This window comes from Melanerpes formicivorus, unplaced genomic scaffold, assembly GCF_026170545.1.
Source record: "Melanerpes formicivorus ecotype bairdi unplaced genomic scaffold, bMelFor1.0.p_v2 SCAF_8, whole genome shotgun sequence".
Taxonomy (NCBI): domain Eukaryota; kingdom Metazoa; phylum Chordata; class Aves; order Piciformes; family Picidae; genus Melanerpes; species Melanerpes formicivorus.
In genome coordinates this window covers 26366617-26383893 of record NW_027142360.1, presented here as the reverse complement: position 1 = coordinate 26383893, position 17277 = coordinate 26366617, and the positions used below count along the sequence as shown (strand labels likewise).

Sequence of the window (17277 nt, the reverse complement as noted above, 5' to 3'; positions counted from 1 at the left end):
TAAAGTATTAAGTATGTATTTAAGGACACTTTTAAGGTTATTTTAAGGTATTTAAGGAAATATTAAGGTATTAAGGATGTATTTAAGGACACTTTCAAGGTTATTTTAAGGTATTGAAGGAGATGTGAAGGTATTGAAGGTAAAGAAGCTGGTGGGAAATGAGAGAGTACGTTAAAGACATGAAGTGCAGTTAGAACATGGAGCCTGAAATGCATTTTCTTTGTAGCTTGTCAGCAGCTTCTGAACCTCTGCCTTTCTTGGGCCTCTGGGTTGTCTTAAACTGAATAACAACTTTCTCAACATCAGGATTCAGGTGGAGAAAACAAAGCTTCTAAAATGCAGAGAAGTCAGAAGACAAGTAATTAGCTGATCTAAAAAGGAACAAAAAGGGGGGGAGGAAAAAAGTTTGCAAAGCACTGGATGGTGAAATTTTCATTCCAATCTGAAGGGTTTCTTCCTTTCTAGGTTCCTTCTGGCAGCAGTTCATAAGCCAGCAGTGAAAGCAAAAGCTTTGTCTCACCTTAATTCTGCCCTCTTCATGCTGTGGCATTTCAGTTTCAGCCTTCCTCTCTGTGGAGGTGTTAGAGACTTAATTACTCCTGTCTGGGAGGCTTAAAAGTCTGGAGCCTGAAGATGCTCAACAGTTGTAGCTGCCTATGGATAGCTGATGTCTGTTGTTGGAGGAGTTTTCCACCTTGATTACATTTTTGCATGCCTGACTTCCTTAGAGATTGGTTAAATCCTTACCTATTTTTGTGATGATAACTCTTGGAGGGCTGCTTTCTCTCCTCTGCCTTTTGAACTTTCAGCTTCCCCAGGTGGATGAAGACCCTTAATTTCAGGAGTTCTCTTAAATGAAATGTTCTCTTCTGGAGGTTGAAGAGTTTGGGGGGAGGGAGGCTTTTTGTTTACCTGCCTTGTTGGGGGTTTTTTTTTGGGGTGTAATTTGGGCTTTGGATTTTTTTTGAGGCTTTATTTTTTTTGGGGGTGGGGTGGGGTTGTTTTATGGGGGCTTCAGGGCTTTTTGGGGAGCTTTGTTTTCTGGGGCTTGTTTTGGTTCATTTTGGCTTGGCCAGAATTCCTGTTTCACTTTACACAAACATTTACCCTCTCTACTTGTTCTCCACTGGCAAGAAAGGTCTGTCCCTACTTCACAGTGGTATTGAGAAGCTCAGCTCACAAATTCCTGTGCCTCAAGGACATGAAATGAGAAGTAGATTGGACAGGAAGGATGCCCAGGCTTGCATCTCCTAGTTAAAATGCTAATTAGTAACCTGTATCCCTAACTACACTCAAGAACATTAATTAGACATTCAGAATTCTCTGGAGAGCAACTTCATGCCAGGCTGCCATTTGAGCAGAATCTAATGGGTGCTGCAGCATCTCATTGCACCTGATAAGCAGTGCAGATGTGGAGCTGCAACACCAGAGGACCAGTTTCTGCTCCTCACTAAGCAGTACAGTCTTCTGCTCCACCTCCCAGAGCAACTTTTGATGATATCATAGAGTCACAGAATGGGAGGGGGTGGAAGGGACCTCCAGAGATCATCCAGCCCACCCCTCCCTGCCAAAGCAGGATCACCTAGGGTAGGCCACACAGGAACACATCCAGAGGGGCTTTGGAAGTCTCCAGAGAAGGTGGATAACAAATTATCCATGGCACAGCATGTGCACACATGTGTCCTTGTGACCAAGAAGGCCAATGGGATTCTGGGGTGCATTAAGAAGAGTGTGTCCAGCAGATCCAGGGAGGTTCTCCTCCCCCTCTACTCTGCCCTGCTGAGACCTCCCCTGGAATACTGTGTCCAATTCAAGAGGGACAGGGATCTGCTGGAGAGAGTCCAAGGGAGGGCTATGAGGATGATGAAGGGACTGCAGCACTGCCTGGTGAGGAGAGGCTGAGAGCCCTGGGGCTGTTTAGTCAGAAGACTAAAGAAGAGGGGATTTAATCAATGTCTATCAATATCTGAGGGCTGGGGGTCCAGAGGGAGGGGACAGGCTCTGCTCACTTGCACCCTGTGATAGGACAAGGGGCAATGGATAGAAACTCCAGCACAGGAGGTTCCACCTCAATATGAGGAGGAACTTCTTCACTGTGAGAGTCCCAGAGCCCTGGAGCAGGCTGCCCAGAGAGGTTGTGGAGTCTCCTTCTCTGGAGGCTTTCCAGCCCTGTCTGGATGTGTTCCTGTGTGACCTGTGCTGGATTCTATGGCCCTGCTCTGGCAGGGGTTTGGACTTGATGATGATCTGCAGAGGTCCCTTCCAACCCCTGACATCCTGTGTGACTCCACAACCTCTCTGGGCAGCCTGCTCCTGGGCTCCAGCACCCTCCCAGTAACCAAGTTTTCCCTTGTGTTGAGGTGGAACTTTCTGGCTTCCAATCTGTGTCCATTGCCCCTTGTGCTATCACAGACCACCACTGAGAAGACACCAAAGACACTGGAAGGCCACCAAAGAGCTAGCACCTTCTTGACTCCCACCCTTCAGATATTGATAGCCATTGATCAGATCCCCTCTCAGTCTTCTCCTTGCCAGACTAAACAGCCCCAGGTCTCCCAGCCTTTCCTCATCCAGTTCCTCTGTCATCCTCTTAGCCCTCTGAGGACTCTATTAGTATGTATTAACTGAGGTCCAACTGGATGTGATCCTGAGCAACCTTGGTCTAGTTGGAGATGGCCCTGCTCACTGCAGGAGGAGGAGATGGCCTCTGAGGGTCCCTTCCAACCTGATGCATTCAGTGCTTGTCTCAGAGGGAGCAGATGTGTTCTGTTTGATTGTCTCTCTTCCAGAGCTGTTTGTTGGAGGAGAGTTGAGCTGCTGCTGTGAAGTGAGGCTGCAACCCTTAAGCAGCCATCTGGCCAGGAGGATTTGGAGTGCTTACTGCATTCCTTGCTATTCTGGTACTCATATGAGGAAGGCCTGATGACAGTGTCAAACACACATAACAAATGCTCTCCTTATTTATAGTTAACCTGTCTCCTCCAATTATCCCAAGTAGTTAAAGCCTTCAGGTTCCCCCTGTTTCAGTAGAACATCAATGCTGATGGGCTGATGTCTGCCTTCAGGGCTGGGCTCTTGCAGGACCCTGGGTTCACAGGAGCCTCTCCAGCACCCTTAGTACGCATCAAGCTTTGGTTGTGGGGATGCTTGCATTGCTGTGGCGATTGCAGCTGGCCTGGTAAGCCCCAGGTAGTTTTCCATCACTGCTGATGTTCTAATTCTCCCCCTGCAAGCCCCCAAGGGGCAGTCCCAGCGGGGGCAGCCAGGCCAGGCGGTGGCACAGCACCATGCAACATGCCACAGAATGGCTCTGCAAACTTGCAGCCTGGCCTTGGCACCACTGGTTTGCTCAGTGCCAAGTCAGCTTCTGCAGCTTGCTGCTGGACTTGCTTCAACCTCATGGACATGCCAGCTCCTCAATGGCCTGCTCAAGTTTTTCAAGTCATAGAACCATAGAGTCGTTTCGTTGGGAAAGGTCATCGAGTCCAACCGCTCCCTGGCTCCGCCGAGGCTGAGACCCTCAGCACCACATCTCTGCCCCCCTGCAGCACCTCCAGGGGTGGGGATGCAGCCACCTCCCTGGGGAGCCTGTTCCAGTCTTTGAGAATCATTTCAGTCAAGGAGTTTCTTCTGATGTCCAACTTAAACTTCCCCTGGTGTGGTTTGAGCTCTCTCACCTCCCACCTTGCTGCAAGCTCCTTTCAGGTAGTCCTGGAGAGCAAGAAGATCTCTCAGTCCCTTTTCTCCAGACCAAACCACCCCAGTTTCTTCAGCTGCTTTTCACAAGAGGTGTTCTCCAGACCCTGCCATGAAGGGCAAAGTACTAGCTGTTGTAGCTCTGACTTCCCAAGCACATTCACACTATTCCCTTCTCCTCCCTTTACTGTACTCCCTCTAGTTTTGTGCTCCCCACTTGTGTGCTTCCCACCTCCCTGGTGCTTTCCATGGCTAAGGAGCCTTGAGCATAAGAATGGGGACCTGGTAGCTTTGGAGGCCATTCCATAGAATGGTTTGGGTTGGAAGGGGCCTTAAAGATTATCTTCTTCCAACCCCCCTGCCATGGGCAGGGACACCTTCCACTAGCCCAGGCTGCTCAAGGCCTCATCCAGCCTGGCCTCGAACACCTCCCTGTGCAGCCTTCTCTGAGGGGGTAGAGGTGAGGGAGCAGTGCTTTTTCTAGAGGTCAAAGAACAGTCAGGACCTAACACTTTACCACATGCAGTGATTTTCTGTGACCACAAATGTGATGATGCACTGCTTTGGGGAAGCCCTTCTGATTGGACACTGAGTCTGGGTGAGGGATCTTAGCTGGCTGGAAGTCTTTGCTCTTGGCTCGCTTCATTCCTTCATCTGGAGTAGTTTTACTCTCAAGAAGCTCTACAGAAAACCCAGTCCTGAGCTATTCCTCAGCTTGAAACAAGTCATCAGGATCACATTAGGAAGAATTTCTTTGCTGCAAGAGTGGTCAGGGGTTGGCACAGGCTGCCCAGGGAGGTGGTGGAGCCCCCATCCATGGAGGTGTTCCAGAAACCTGTGGCCATGGCGCTTTGGGACGTGGTTGATGGCCATGGTGGTGCTGGGTTGACAGTTGGACTCGATCTTGGAGAGCCTTTCCAAGCAAAACAATTCTATGATTCTATGCCAGCTTCATTCCTTCATCTGGAGTATTTTTACTACCAAGAATCTCTACAGAGGAACTAGCCATGACCTATTCCTCAGCTTGAAACAAGTCATCTTGGATGTGCTAAAAAAACCCCAGATCTGTAGCCTGGACTTGCTGTTTGTAACATTAAGGTCTTGTTTACTACAGAGTTGCTCTGCTGCTTACTATACAACATAAGAGCTTTGGAATTGAAACTGTGCTGTTCTGGAGACTTGAGTGGAGATGTTGAGAACTGAACAGGGAAGCTGCAGAAGGGGGAAACAAAAGGAACTGTGACCAGCAGGGTGAGGGAGGGTGATTCTGCCCCTCTGCTCTGCTCTTGTGAGGCCCCACCTGGAACGCTGCATCTAGTTCTGGGAGCCCCAACACAAGAAGGACCTGGAACTGTTGGAGAGGGTCCAGAGGCCACAAAGATGATCAGAGGGCTGGAGCACCTCCCCTATGGGGACAGGCTGAGGGAGCTGGGGCTGTTCAGCCTGGAGAAAAGGTGACTCTGGGGAGACCTTAGACCTGAAGGGGCTCCAGGAGAGCTGGGGAGGGACTTTGGAAAAGGGCTAGGAGTGATAGGATGAGAGGCAATGGACTGAAGCTGGGAGAGGGCAGGTTTAGACGGGAGATTAGGAAGAAATTCTTTCCAGGGAGGATGGTGAGACACTGGACAGGTTGCCCAGGGAGGCTGTGGATGTCCCCTCCCTGGAGGTGTTCAAGGCCAGGTTGGATGAAGCCTTGAGCAGCCTGGGCTGGTGGGAGGTGTCCCTGCCCATGGCAGGGGGTTGGAACTGGATGATCTTTAAGGTCCCTTCCAACCCAAACCGTTCTCTGAGTCTATGAAAGGGGTCAGTGGACAAAGGGGTCACTGACTCTGCCTAACCTAATTCACTTCAGCAGTTGAAGAATGAACCCTGAGTGGCTGTCATTGCTGTCGTGGGAGCAGAAGGGGGAGAGGGTGGTTTCATTATTCAAGTTCCAATTGGGGAAAGCTTCAAATTCCAGTCAAGGACTTGCAGAACGCAGCTGTGCTTTATCTCCTTGGAAATGGTTTATTTGTTCCTTCTGTCAACTTAGCTCTGTGCTTGGAAAGGGAAAGAGAAACAGAGTTAGTTCAGCAGTGGAGGAAGGACGTGATGAAATCCTCAGCCTGGGAGTTTTGTCCATGAATTCAGTGTAAATTGAAGGCTCAAGCAAAGGTTGATCTTCCACTTCTCATACCCTTTGTGCTCCTTGAGTAGTCTCTTCTGAGCTGTAGGCACTGAAGGAAGCAAGAGATGATTGAATTTCCTCCTTGCTGCGTTTCCAAAGCTGTGTTGAGTAAGGAGCTTTCTCTGGCGTGCTGCCTGGGTATATACTCGAATATTTACAGCTGTTCCAGGGGTGTCCTGGGTTTGTTTTGCATGACTCCCAACGTTCAGTCATCCTGACATTGGCTTACACTTGCTTGGCTTTTCCATAGTCAGTTGACATCCCAATCCCTAGCATGAGAATTCAGTAATCCTTTGATCCTCTACTGATTTCCAGCCTCTTCCCCCAGGCACTGTGCTCCCCCCTCTCCCCAGACACCCAACCAAACACTCTCCTTGAGGTTGATTTCAGTCTGTGACTCAGTCGGTAGTCCCTGGCCTCACTTCATAGCCCACCTTGAGCAGCCCAATTCTAGCGCCATGCCTGAACCTTTTGAGGCCCTTCTCCAGCTTTTTGTGGTACTTTTTCTTTACTCTGTATTCCTCCCGTGTGTCGACTTGGCAGCGCTCTACTGAACTGCTTCTCATTTCTTACAGTCGGTTGCAAGCTCCACCGCATCACATCCAAGCTCGATTCACTCATGTCTAAGCTGTTTGTGGATTCAACCTCATCCGAGCCATGACCCCCACCCCTACCCCTCCCCCTCGACCTCCTGCCACCTCCAAGCTTCTCACCGCTCCTCTTCTGTTGTGTTTTGTTTCCCTTCCCCCTCCCGGGCCGGCAGATCCGAGTGGTGAATGCGTTTCGTAGCTCCTTGTACGAGGGGCTGGAGAAGCCGGAGACGCGGAGCTCCATCCACAACTTCATGACGCATCCCGAGTTTAGAATAGAAGACTCCGAGCCTCACATCCCCCTGATCGACGACACGGACGCGGAGGACGACGCTCCCACCAAGCGCAACTCCAGCCCTCCCCCGCCCTCCCCCAACAGGAACAACAACAACGCGGCGGCCGCCGCCGACGGCCCCGCCGTCCACCTCACCGCAGGCAGGAGGAACAAGTCTGCTACCTCTTCGTCCCCAGGGAGCCCTCTACACAGTTTGGAAACGTCCCTCTGATGGCAGCCCAGCCGACCGCCGCGGGAGGCGCAGCTCTCTCGGAGCCGCAAACGGCAAGTTTGGGTCTCTTCACGTCGGTGGTGTTGTGGTGGTGGTGATGATGATGATGATGATGACGGTGGTGGTGGTGGTGGTGAATGGACAAGGTGGGAGAATTTCTTGTCTTTGGACTTCAAGCAGAAGACAGCAAACAAAACAAGCCACCCCCCCACCCCCCCACCCCCGACACACCGCAGCCCACCCCACCCCGACAACACTTGTACGAATGTAGATTTATTTTTTTAACAAAAGAAAAGAAATAAAAATAAAAAAGCTTTCTGCCAGACTTTGGAGGGTGCTTTTCTGGGGGGGTGGGGGGCGGGGGAGGAGATTCATCAGCTCTTTTGAGAGAGAGAGAGAGAGAGAGAGAGATGAATAACGACGAAAACGAAACAATAAAGCAACGACAAAAGAAATTATATATATATATATATGTGAGTCGAGAAAAAAGAATAAACCCTTGGGCATCAACTAACACAAGTGACCTGAGGAGCATCTGTTGTACTCTGGAGAATGGTCCTGAAGGAGATGTGTGTTTAGCTGAGCTTGAGAGAGCCTTTTCTTGGAGGGGAAGGGCAAAAAAAAAAAGACAAAACACAACAAAACAACAACTAAGGAGAGGCCTGGCGTGGTGGAATGGATAACTTTTACTTTCTGCTGTTGGCTGTTAATAATTTGGATTATTTATGTTTATAAATGAGAACAGATCTGTTTACAAAAGGTTTGTAGATACTTTTTTTTTGGGGAGGGGGGCGGGAGGGAGAGGGAGGGTGGTGAGGGAGGGGTGGGGTTTTTTTTTGGGGGGGGGGGTTGGGTTCCTGTTGATAGATGGGAAGCTTCCTTATCAATGATGCAGAGATGAAAATAAAGACATGAATCAGTGAATCAAATGTAAAAAAGGCAACAACAAACAATGAGAGAATCCAGTCAAAAAGAGAATCCAAACAAGCTGAAAATCCAAAGAGAATCCAAAGAAAAATCCAAACTGAAAATCCCAACAAATAGAACCCAAACTAAGTGAGAATCCCAACAAATAGAATCCAAACTAACTGAGAATCCCAACAAACAGAACCCAAACTAACTGAGAATCCCAACAAACAGAACCCAAACTAACTGAGAATCCCAACAAACAGAATCCAAACTGAGAATCCCAAGAAATAGAACCCAAACTAACTGAGAATCCCAACAAACAGAATCCAAACTAACTGAGAATCCCAAGAAACGGAACCCAAACTGAGAATCCCAACAAATAAGACTCCAAACTGAGAATCCAAACTGAGAATCTGAGCAAATAGAATCCAAACTGAGAATCCCAGCAAATAGAATCCAAGCTGAATCCACACTGAGAACCCAAACAGAACCCAACCTAACTGAGAACTCAACCTGAGAATCCAAACAGAATCCAACCTGAGAACCCAGACAGAACCCAACCTAACTGAGCACCCAGACAGAACCCAACCTAACTGAGAACCCAAACAGAACCCAACCTGAGAACTCAACCTGAGAATCCAAACAGAATCCAACCTGAGAACCCAGACAGAACCCAACCTAACTGAGAACCCAAACAGACAGAACCCCACCTAACTGAGAATTCAACCTGAGAATCCAAACAGAATCCAACCTGAGAACCCAGACAGAACCCAACCTAAGAACCCAGACAGAACCCAACCTAACTGAGAATCCAGACAGAACCCAACCTGAGAACCCAAACAGACAGAACCCAACCTGAGAACCCAAACAGAACCCAACCTAACTGAGAACTCAACCTGAGAATCCAAACAGAATCCAACCTGAGAACCCAGACAGAACCCAACCTAACTGAGAATCCAGACAGAACCCAACCTAACCGAGAACCCAAACAGAACCCAACCTAACTGAGAACCCAAACAGACAGAACCCAACCTGAGAACCCAGACAGAACCCAACCTAGCTGAGAACCCAAACAGACAGAACCCAACCTAACTGAGAGTCCAAACCAAACCCAACCTAACTGAGAATCCAAACCAAACCCAACCTAACTGAGAACCCAAACAAAAGAGGAAATCTAAATGAAAAATCAATTTTAAAAAAATCAAACAAAACCCCCAAAAAATGACAAAAAAAAATTAAAATTACAAAAATATCTACCCAAAAAAAATTCAACAAGAAAACCCTAAACCAGTCCTCCAAGTAGTGCTGTATTTTCAGGAATCAACCCCAACCACCCCGAGCTCCAGGACAGGGGTTTCTGGGGGTTTCTCTGCAAACTACAAACTTTTGCCTGCAAAAAAAAAAAAAAAACTAAGAAAGAAAAAAAGAAAGAAAAAAAAAGAGAAAAAACCAAAAAAGCAAAAAAAAAAAGGCAGCTTTTCCCTTGTGAGATACTGTAGATAACTTGCTAATAACTGATAGCCAAATAGCTGACCACTAAACGCTTTGTAAAGAGACAACACCCAGACCAACAAAGGCAGAGGCAAGCCCAAGCCACCGGAGCGAGAGGAGCAGTTAGGTGTTCTCCGTGACCTCTGCCCCGCTTCTAGCTCCTGCCCTCGCAGTTGGTGGTTGTTGGGACACCTTGGTTTTCATTTTGAGCAACTTGGAAACAAACCAAAACCAACACCATGGAGAAGTCATTGACTTTGCTGCTCTTTTCTTTTCCCTTTGGCCTTTTTTGGGTTGCTTTCCTGTCCTTTTCGGTTTCCTTGGGTCGTCCAGCGCTGGGCAGGGTTTGTTTTCAGGGCAGGGCAGCAGGGGGGGACTTGCTTGAAAGATGTTTCTGTTCTCTCTGGCAAACCAAAAGTAGTCAACAACAACAACAACGACAGGCAACCAAACCCCAACCAACCAATGGATGAAATCCAAACCAACATCAGAATCTTTAGTCCTTTTTTGAGGTTGGTTTTTTTCCTTTCGGTCTCCACATGTTAGGGTTTCCTTTTTTTTAGTGCTGTCTTGGTGAACTGTGAGTGGAACTGTGATTTGATTTGGTTATTTTATTATTATTAATAATAATATGGGGTTTTTTGTTTTATTTTTCCCCCCCCTTTTTGTTTTAATTGGTTTTATTTTGGGTTGGTTTCCTTTTGTCCAATCTCTAGCGATCCTTCGTGCAGCATGAGGGCTGTTGGCATTTGGAGAGGCTGTCAGTGGCGGGGGGGAGGGGGGGGTTGGGGGTAGCATCCATGTTCTCCTTTTTGTTTTTGCAACTTGTTTGTAAACATGAATAAATCTGCCCTTTTGTTAAAATAAAATTGCAGCCATGGTTTCTTACAGCTCTGCTTACTCAGGAGTGGTTTGTTGGTAGGGTTTGGGCGTGCTTTTCCCCTCAGCTCCATCCACAGAGGCGCAGATTGCAGTGGGGTGGAAGGGATCCTCAAAGGGCATCATGTCTAATCCCCCTCCCTGAGGTCAGCAGGGACACCTCCACCTAGAGCAGGCTGCCCAGGGCATAGGGTGCTTGGTGCCATGGTTTAGTTGATTAGGTGGTGCTGGATGATAGGTTGGACATGATGGTCTTGAAGGTCTCTTCCAACCTGCTCTACTCTATTCTGCTCTACTCTATTCTGCTCTACTCTATTCTGCTCTGCTCTACTCTATTCTGCTCTGCTCTACTCTATTCTGCTCTGCTCTACTCTATTCTGCTCTGCTCTACTCTGTGAAGTCTGAGCTTGGATGGGCTCATCCCCTCCCTGGGCAGCCTGTTCCAGTGTCTCACCACCCTCGCTGTGCAGAACTTCCTCCTGATGTCCAACCTAAATCTGCCCTGCTCCAGTCTCTAACCATTGCCCCTGGTCCTGTCACTTACAAGCCCTTCTGAACAGTCCCTCCCCAGTGTCAAAAGGAGGTTTTGGTGCTGGAGCATGGCCAGAGAAGGACAACAAAGCTGGGGAAGGGCCTGGAGAACAGGGCTGGGAGGAGCAGCTGAGGGAGCTGGGGGTGTTTAGTGTGGCAAAGAGGCTGAAGGGAGACCTCATTGCCCTCCCTGAGATAAGGCTGGAGTGAGGTTGGGGTTGATCTCTTCTCCCTAGTTCCAGGTGATAGGATGAGAGGAAATGGCCTGAAATTGTGCCAGGGGTGGGTTAGGTCGGAGAGGAGGAAAACTTTCTTGGTACAAGAGTGGTCAGGGATTGGCAGAGGCTGCCTGGAAGGGGGAATACCTTCATGGAGTAGGCTGGAGAGAATCATGGCCACAATTGAATGCCAAGCCAGTGGGTAAATGCAGGGGTCTGCAACAAGTGTGAAAAGCACAGAGACAGCCAAGCAACACTCTTGAGCTTGCTTAGAGTGGCAGGAGGCTCTCCAGTGTGTTTTGAACAAAAAGCAAGTGTGGTCCTCATGGAAGGAAGGAAGGAGGAAGGACTTGTTTGTTGCTGTGTTGGCCTGAGAAGGGGAGTTTCTCCGGCCAGTAGTGCCAGCCTCTGCTGTGCCCTACACCTGAGAGCCTTTTAAGGCTTGCAGAAACCACAGTGGAATGTCTTCACGTTCATCCTGCTCTTCCCATGCCAATGCTTGGTTCTAAGGAGCTGCTTGGTGTCACCTCCACCCTCTCCCCAAGCTGTACATATTTTCTGGTCTTGCAGAATTCCAGCCCTCACTGAAATGCTTGTGTTGGATGAGCCAAGATCCAGCCCCAGCTATCTCCAGCCTGAAGTGGCCTGCTTGTTCAGACAGAGAATGTTGTTAATGAGAAATTCTCCTCCAGACTCAAGAGCCTTGGAGCTGTTCCTGTCTCTCTTCTGCCTTGGTACTCTGTACAGAGCTACCTAACCACCTTCTTCAAGAGACTGCAGGCCCCACCAAGGAGATGAGGCTTACACTGTCTCTAAACCAAAGGCAGTGCTGTGGGCATGACAAAAACCTTGGTGTCTTCTCCCTTTCTGCTCTTCCCCCTTCCAGACTGCAAAGGCTTGCTGAGGGGAGTCAGTGAAGGACAGGTGGAGTGAGAGATGCAATTGTGCATTTGTCTCCTTTATCACTCTTCTGCCCTGCCTCATGGTCTTCTGCCTTCTGCTTCCAAGATCTCACCTTCCAGCAGCACACACACTGGAAAACTGCTGTGCAGTGGGGCTGGTGGTGTTTCCAGTCAAGGGCCCTTAATGTCTTCTTTAATTGGTGTGAAGACTTGAAGAATTAGGTTTCAGACTAAATGAACAGAGCCTAAACCTGAGAACTGATCAGAAGGAGGACTGACCATTCTGAGACCAAGTATTTCTCCTGGGTTCCTAAGGAACACTTTCCTAGCTGAGCCCTTGCTGCTCATTCCTGGCATGGTTAAGGTTGGAAAACCCCTCTCAGATCACCCAGTCCAACCAGCAACCCCACACCACCCTGGCCATCAAACCACGTCCTCAAGTGCCATGGCCACAGGCTTCTTGAACACTGCCAGGCATGGGGACTCCACCACCTCCCTGGGCAGCCTCTTGCAGTCCCTGACCACTCTGGCAGCAAAGAAATTCTTCCTAATATCCAACCTAAATCTCCTCTGCTGCAGCCTGAGGCCATCACCCCTTCTGTTGTTAGTTATGTGGGAGAGGAGGCCAACACTGGCCTCACTCCAGCCTCTGTGCCTGCTTCTGGGGATGCTCCTTGGCACACAGACAGGGTTCCTGCCCCAGGCATAGTGGGGACTGTGGTCATGCAGAGTGCAGGTGCTGAGAATGGGGATCACACTTCAGAGCCCTGGGCCAGGAACTTCAAAAGCTTTCTGCCTTCTGTCAGGTATGTCTCTAACACCCACTTCAAATAAAAAGTCCTCAGGGCAGGGCTTTGAAAATGTGCATGAAAGGGCTGGGAGGACTTAAGAAAGAAAATACCTGGCCAAGGTAAGGTAGGTATCTAAGAAAGCATCTGCCTGAACCAGCATGGTGACCCTGCCTGCAGACCACTGTACCTGGAGGCCTGATCAACACACAGCCCAACCCCAGCAGGCACAGGTTGTGCTTGCCTGCAGGTAGGAAACATCTGCCCCAGAGCCCCTCTGCCTCCCCCCCACCCAACATCTGCCCCAGAGCCCCTCTGCTTCCCCCCCACCCAACATCTGCCCCAGAGCCTCTCTGCCTCCCCACCACCCAACATCTGCCCCAGAGCCCCTCTGCCTCCCCACCACCCAACATCTGCCCCAGAGCCTCTCTGCCTCCCCACCACCCAACATCTGCCCCAGAGCCCCTCTGCTTCCCCACCACCCAACATCTGCCCCAGAGCCCTTCTGCCTCCCCACCACCCAACATCTGCCCCAGAGCCCCTCTGCTTCCCCACCACCCAACATCTGCCCCAGAGCCCTTCTGCCTCCCCACCACCCAACATCTGCCCCAGAGCCCTTCTGCCTCCCCACCACCCAACATCTGCCCCAGAGCCCCTCTGCTTACCCCCCACCCAACATCTGCCCCAGAGCCCCTCTGCCTCCCCACCACCCAACCCCCCAGACAAGCACTAAGCTTCTTTGGCTCTGTAGGGGTCTGATTTACCACAGCTGTGGGGTGTGAGGACGGGAAGCAGAGGAAGGAGCCAGGCTCTTCTCCTTCCTGCCTGCTGACAGGACAAGAGGCAGTGGCTCCAGGTTCCAACACATCAAATTCTACCTGAACAGAGGCAAGCACTGTCCTCTTTGCTGCTGTGCTGGTGGGCAAGTGCTGGACCGTGTTGCCCAGAGAGGTTGTGGTGTCTGCATCCTTGGCAACACTTCCAAGCACAATTAGAGAGCAACCTTGAGCAGGCTGCTGTAGCTGACCCTGCTTTGAGCAGGGACTTGGACTAGATGAGCTGCAGTGGTCCCTGCCAGCCTTGGCCGCTCTGTGATGCTGACATTCCTGAGCAGGATCCCAACTAGTGTTATGGAATATTTCTAGGCATGGGTGGGATTCAGTTTTGGAGTTGGTGAAAGCAAATACCAATCACTGCAGTGATCAAACCTGAGCCACAAGAGGAAAGGAGCTGGCACCTGTCCCTCTCTCCCCTTAACCTCATCTATTGGGCTTGCTGCTCCCTGCCTGCTGTAGCGCTGGCTGTGACAGCAGGGCTTAGATCACTTCTGCTAAAGTGAACTCTTTGGGTTTTTTGAGGGATGGCTGACTGGGAAAGCCAAAAAGGTCTCAGAATGGCCTTACCTTGAGCTCTGGTCTGTAGGGCTTCCTGGGATCCTCACGGGCTAAGGAACTAGCTAAGCAATTTTGGTGCTGGGGCTGTGGGGCTTCCACCGTTTCCAGCTGAGCTCATACTCTCCTTCTCCTGATGGAGGCTAAAAAACCTTTCCCTCTTTCTGCAGAGTATGTATTCCCAAAGCTAGTGCTCAGCTTGTCCCATTCTGGGGTTTATTTTGCTGCTGGTGGCACGCTTTACTGGGATTTTGATAAGCAAATTACCACCAAACCGAACCCCAACAGCTCTCCACAAGCTCCTTTGATATTTATTGTCATAACCATTTTGATGTAGGCAAAAAAAGCCCCAAAAGGTAGGATCAGAGGTTGTAAAGACCCCCGAGGGCAGAAGGTATCATGGCTCTACAACTGCACGCAGCCTGTGATTAAATCTTTGTGCCCTGAGGCCACGTTCCTGCGCTGCACGGGGGTGGATGAATAACTGACACCGCTGTGACCAGGCTCTGGGTCCCCTCCAGCGCCCACGGCACACCACCAGCACCTGCTTGTGTCCTCCTCTCTCAGCAGCCCCAGGGACAAAGGCCTCTCTGGGGTCTGGAGAGCTCTGTTGCTAATGCAGCTGCCTCCAGCACGATCTTAAGCAACTGAAGTCAGGTTCTCGGTTGTGTTTTAAAGCAGGATCGAGCCAGCGGTGTGCCCAGGGGGCCAGGAAGGCCAAGGACATCCTGGTCTGCATCAGGAGCAGTGTGGCCAGCAGGAGCAGGGAGGTCATTCTGCCCTGGGCTCAGCACTGCTCAGGCCACACCTGGAGTCCTGTGTCCAGTTCTGGGCTCCTCAGGTTAGGAAAGATGTTGAGCTGCTGGAAGGTGTCCAGAGAAGGGCAACAAAGCTGGGGAGGGGTCTGGAGCACAGCCCTGGGAGGAGAGGCTGAGGGAGCTGGGGTTGCTTAGCCTGGAGAAGGCTCAGGGGAGACCTTCTTGCTCTCTCCAACTCCCTGAAGGGAGGTTGTAGCCAGGTGGGGGTTGGTCTCTTCTTCCAGGCAAGCAGCACCAGAACAAGAGGACACAGTCTCAGGCTGTGCCAGGGGAGGTTTAGGCTGGATGTTAGGAAGAAATTCTTCCCAGCAAGAGAGATTGGCCATTGGGCTGTGCTGCCCAGGGAGGTGGTGGAGTCCCCATCCCTGGAGGTGTTTAGGAAGAGCCTGGCTGAGGCACTTGGTGCCATGGTTGAGTTGATCAGATGGTGCTGGGTGAGAGGTTGGACTCGATGATCCCTGAGGTCTTTTCCAACCTGGTTTATTCTATTCTAAGAAGTCCTCATGTTGGACTAGATAGATTTCTCGGTGGACTAGAAGAGACCCTCTGTGCACATGCATGGATTGCCTCAGGTACTGGGGCAGAGTGGCTGGAGAATGATCTGGGGGTGCTGGTTGGTAGCAGCTGAACATCAGCCAGCAGTGTGCCCAGGTGGCCAAGAAGGCCTATGGCATCCTGGGCTGGGTCAGCAGTGGTGTGGCCAGCAGGAGCAGGGATGCCCCCCTGTACTTGGCACTGGTGAGGCTGCCCCTGGAATCCTGGTTTGGGCTCCTCACTCCACGATGGACCTTGAGGGGCTGGAGCAGGTCCAGAGAAGGGCAACAAAGGTGGGGAAGGGTCTGGAGAACAGGGCTGGGGAGCAGCAGGGGAGGGAGCTGGGGGTGTTCAGTGTGGAGGAGGCTGGGGGAGAGCTCATTGCTCTCTGCAGCTCCCTGGGAGGAGGCTGCAGCGAGGTGGGGGTTGGTCTCCCGTGCAACAGTGCCTGTGCTCACTGCAGAGGAGGTTGGACTGAACGGCCCAGGGAGGTCCACTCCAGCCCAGACCATTCTGTGCTCCATGGACAAGTGACAGGACCGGAGGAAATGGCCTCAAGCTGTGCCGGGGAAGTTCAGGCTGGAGGTCAGGCGACAGAAAGGGCTGTCAGGCACTGCCCCAGGCTGCACAGGGCGGCGGTGGAGTCCCCACGGCTGGAGGGGTTTCCAAGCCAGGTGGATGCGGCGCTGAGGGATGCGGCGCTGAGGGATGCGGCGCTGAGGGATGCGGCGCTGAGGGATGCGGCTTAGGGGCAGCGGCTCAGCAGCGGCGGCGGCGGCGTGGTGAGCCCTAGGCGCGGGGCTGGACTTCAGCATCTGAAAGGTCACTTCCACCCTCAGCAGCTGATCTCAAAGGTCACTTCCACCCTCAGCAGCTGTCTGATTTTAAGAGACTGTACTTCGCTGGCCCTGGCCGGTGAGGCCTCTCCGTTCCGCGGCCGCCGGTCACCGCTCAGGCGGCGTCTGCGAGTCGGGCGGTCGCCGGGCGACGCGGGCGGCGCTGCGGCGCGGCCCCTTTAAGGGCGAATCGAGCACCTACCGCACCGATAGGCTGCCGCGGAGGGCCCGCCCCCGGGCAGCGCTGGCCGCCAATGGGCGCGCGGAGCGGGAGGAGGCGCTGTTGGCGCCGGGGATGAATTCGGGGCTCGGCCGGACGCGCCTGGCGCGCGCACCGGGGCTCTCCCGGCGCCGGTCCCAGCCCCTAGCGCTTCGGCGAGCCGCCGTTAACCGTCCCGCTGCGCTCATGGCCTCCGCGCTGGTAAGAGCACGGGCTCGGCCCCGCTCCGCCCCGGTAACGGCTCGGCCCCGGCTTCGGGCAGCGCTCCAGCGAGATGCCGCTGCCGACCTGCGAGCGGCTACTGCGGCCGGCGGGTGTCGCCCGGCGCCCAGCTCCGTGCGGCTCCCGGCGCTGCGGGCCGGTAACGGTGCCTGAAGGTGATGGGGGGGGTATGGCGGGGCCGCCTTCAGCCGGAGCCTGACCGCTGCGCCCCCTCTCCCCCAGGAGGACCCCGTCCTGATCCGGTCTCTCCGCGGCCACCGAGCGGCGGTGACGGGCGTCTCCTTCAACGCGGATGCGGCGGGGCTGGGTGAGTGCGGGGCGCCCGCGGCGGGGCTGGGGGAGTGAGTGCGGGGCGCCCGCGGCGGGGCTGGGGGAGTGAGTGAGTGCGGGGCGCCCGCGGCGGGGCTGGGTGAGTGCGGGGCGCCCGCGGCGGGGCTGGGGGAGTGAGTGAGTGCGGGGCGCCCGCGGCGGGGCTGGGGGAGTGAGTGAGTGCGGGGCGCCCGCGGCGGGGCTGGGGGAGTGAGTGCGGGGCGCCCGCGGCGGGGCTGGGGGAGTGAGTGCGGGGCGCCCGCGGCGGGG

The 17277-nt window shown here is 52.5% G+C and overlaps 2 protein-coding genes across 10 annotated transcripts in view; both read left to right on the top strand.

Annotated features, from left to right (window-relative positions):
• The window catches only part of ATP2B1 (ATPase plasma membrane Ca2+ transporting 1), a 78187-nt gene extending 70469 nt beyond the window's left edge, over positions 1–7718 (top strand). For 6 of the 7 annotated variants that reach the window (XM_068142811.1, XM_068142807.1, XM_068142812.1 and 3 more), the window contains one exon: positions 6627–7718. In XM_068142811.1, the coding sequence (XP_067998912.1) occupies positions 6627–6959 (333 nt within the window). In that variant the 3' untranslated portion in view covers positions 6960–7718. The remainder of the gene's footprint in view (positions 1–6626) is intronic. The other variant, XM_068142813.1, reaches the window with a different exon arrangement.
• Positions 7719–16596: 8878 nt separating this feature from the next.
• Positions 16597–17277, top strand: part of POC1B (POC1 centriolar protein B) — a 42617-nt gene continuing 41936 nt past the window's right edge. For 2 of the 3 annotated variants that reach the window (XM_068142816.1, XM_068142817.1), the window contains exons 1-2: positions 16597–16677; positions 16921–17005. In XM_068142816.1, the coding sequence (XP_067998917.1) occupies positions 16663–16677; positions 16921–17005 (100 nt within the window). In that variant the 5' untranslated portion in view covers positions 16597–16662. Of the gene's footprint in view, positions 16678–16920; positions 17006–17101; positions 17108–17277 lie in introns of those variants that run through there. The other variant, XM_068142818.1, reaches the window with a different exon arrangement.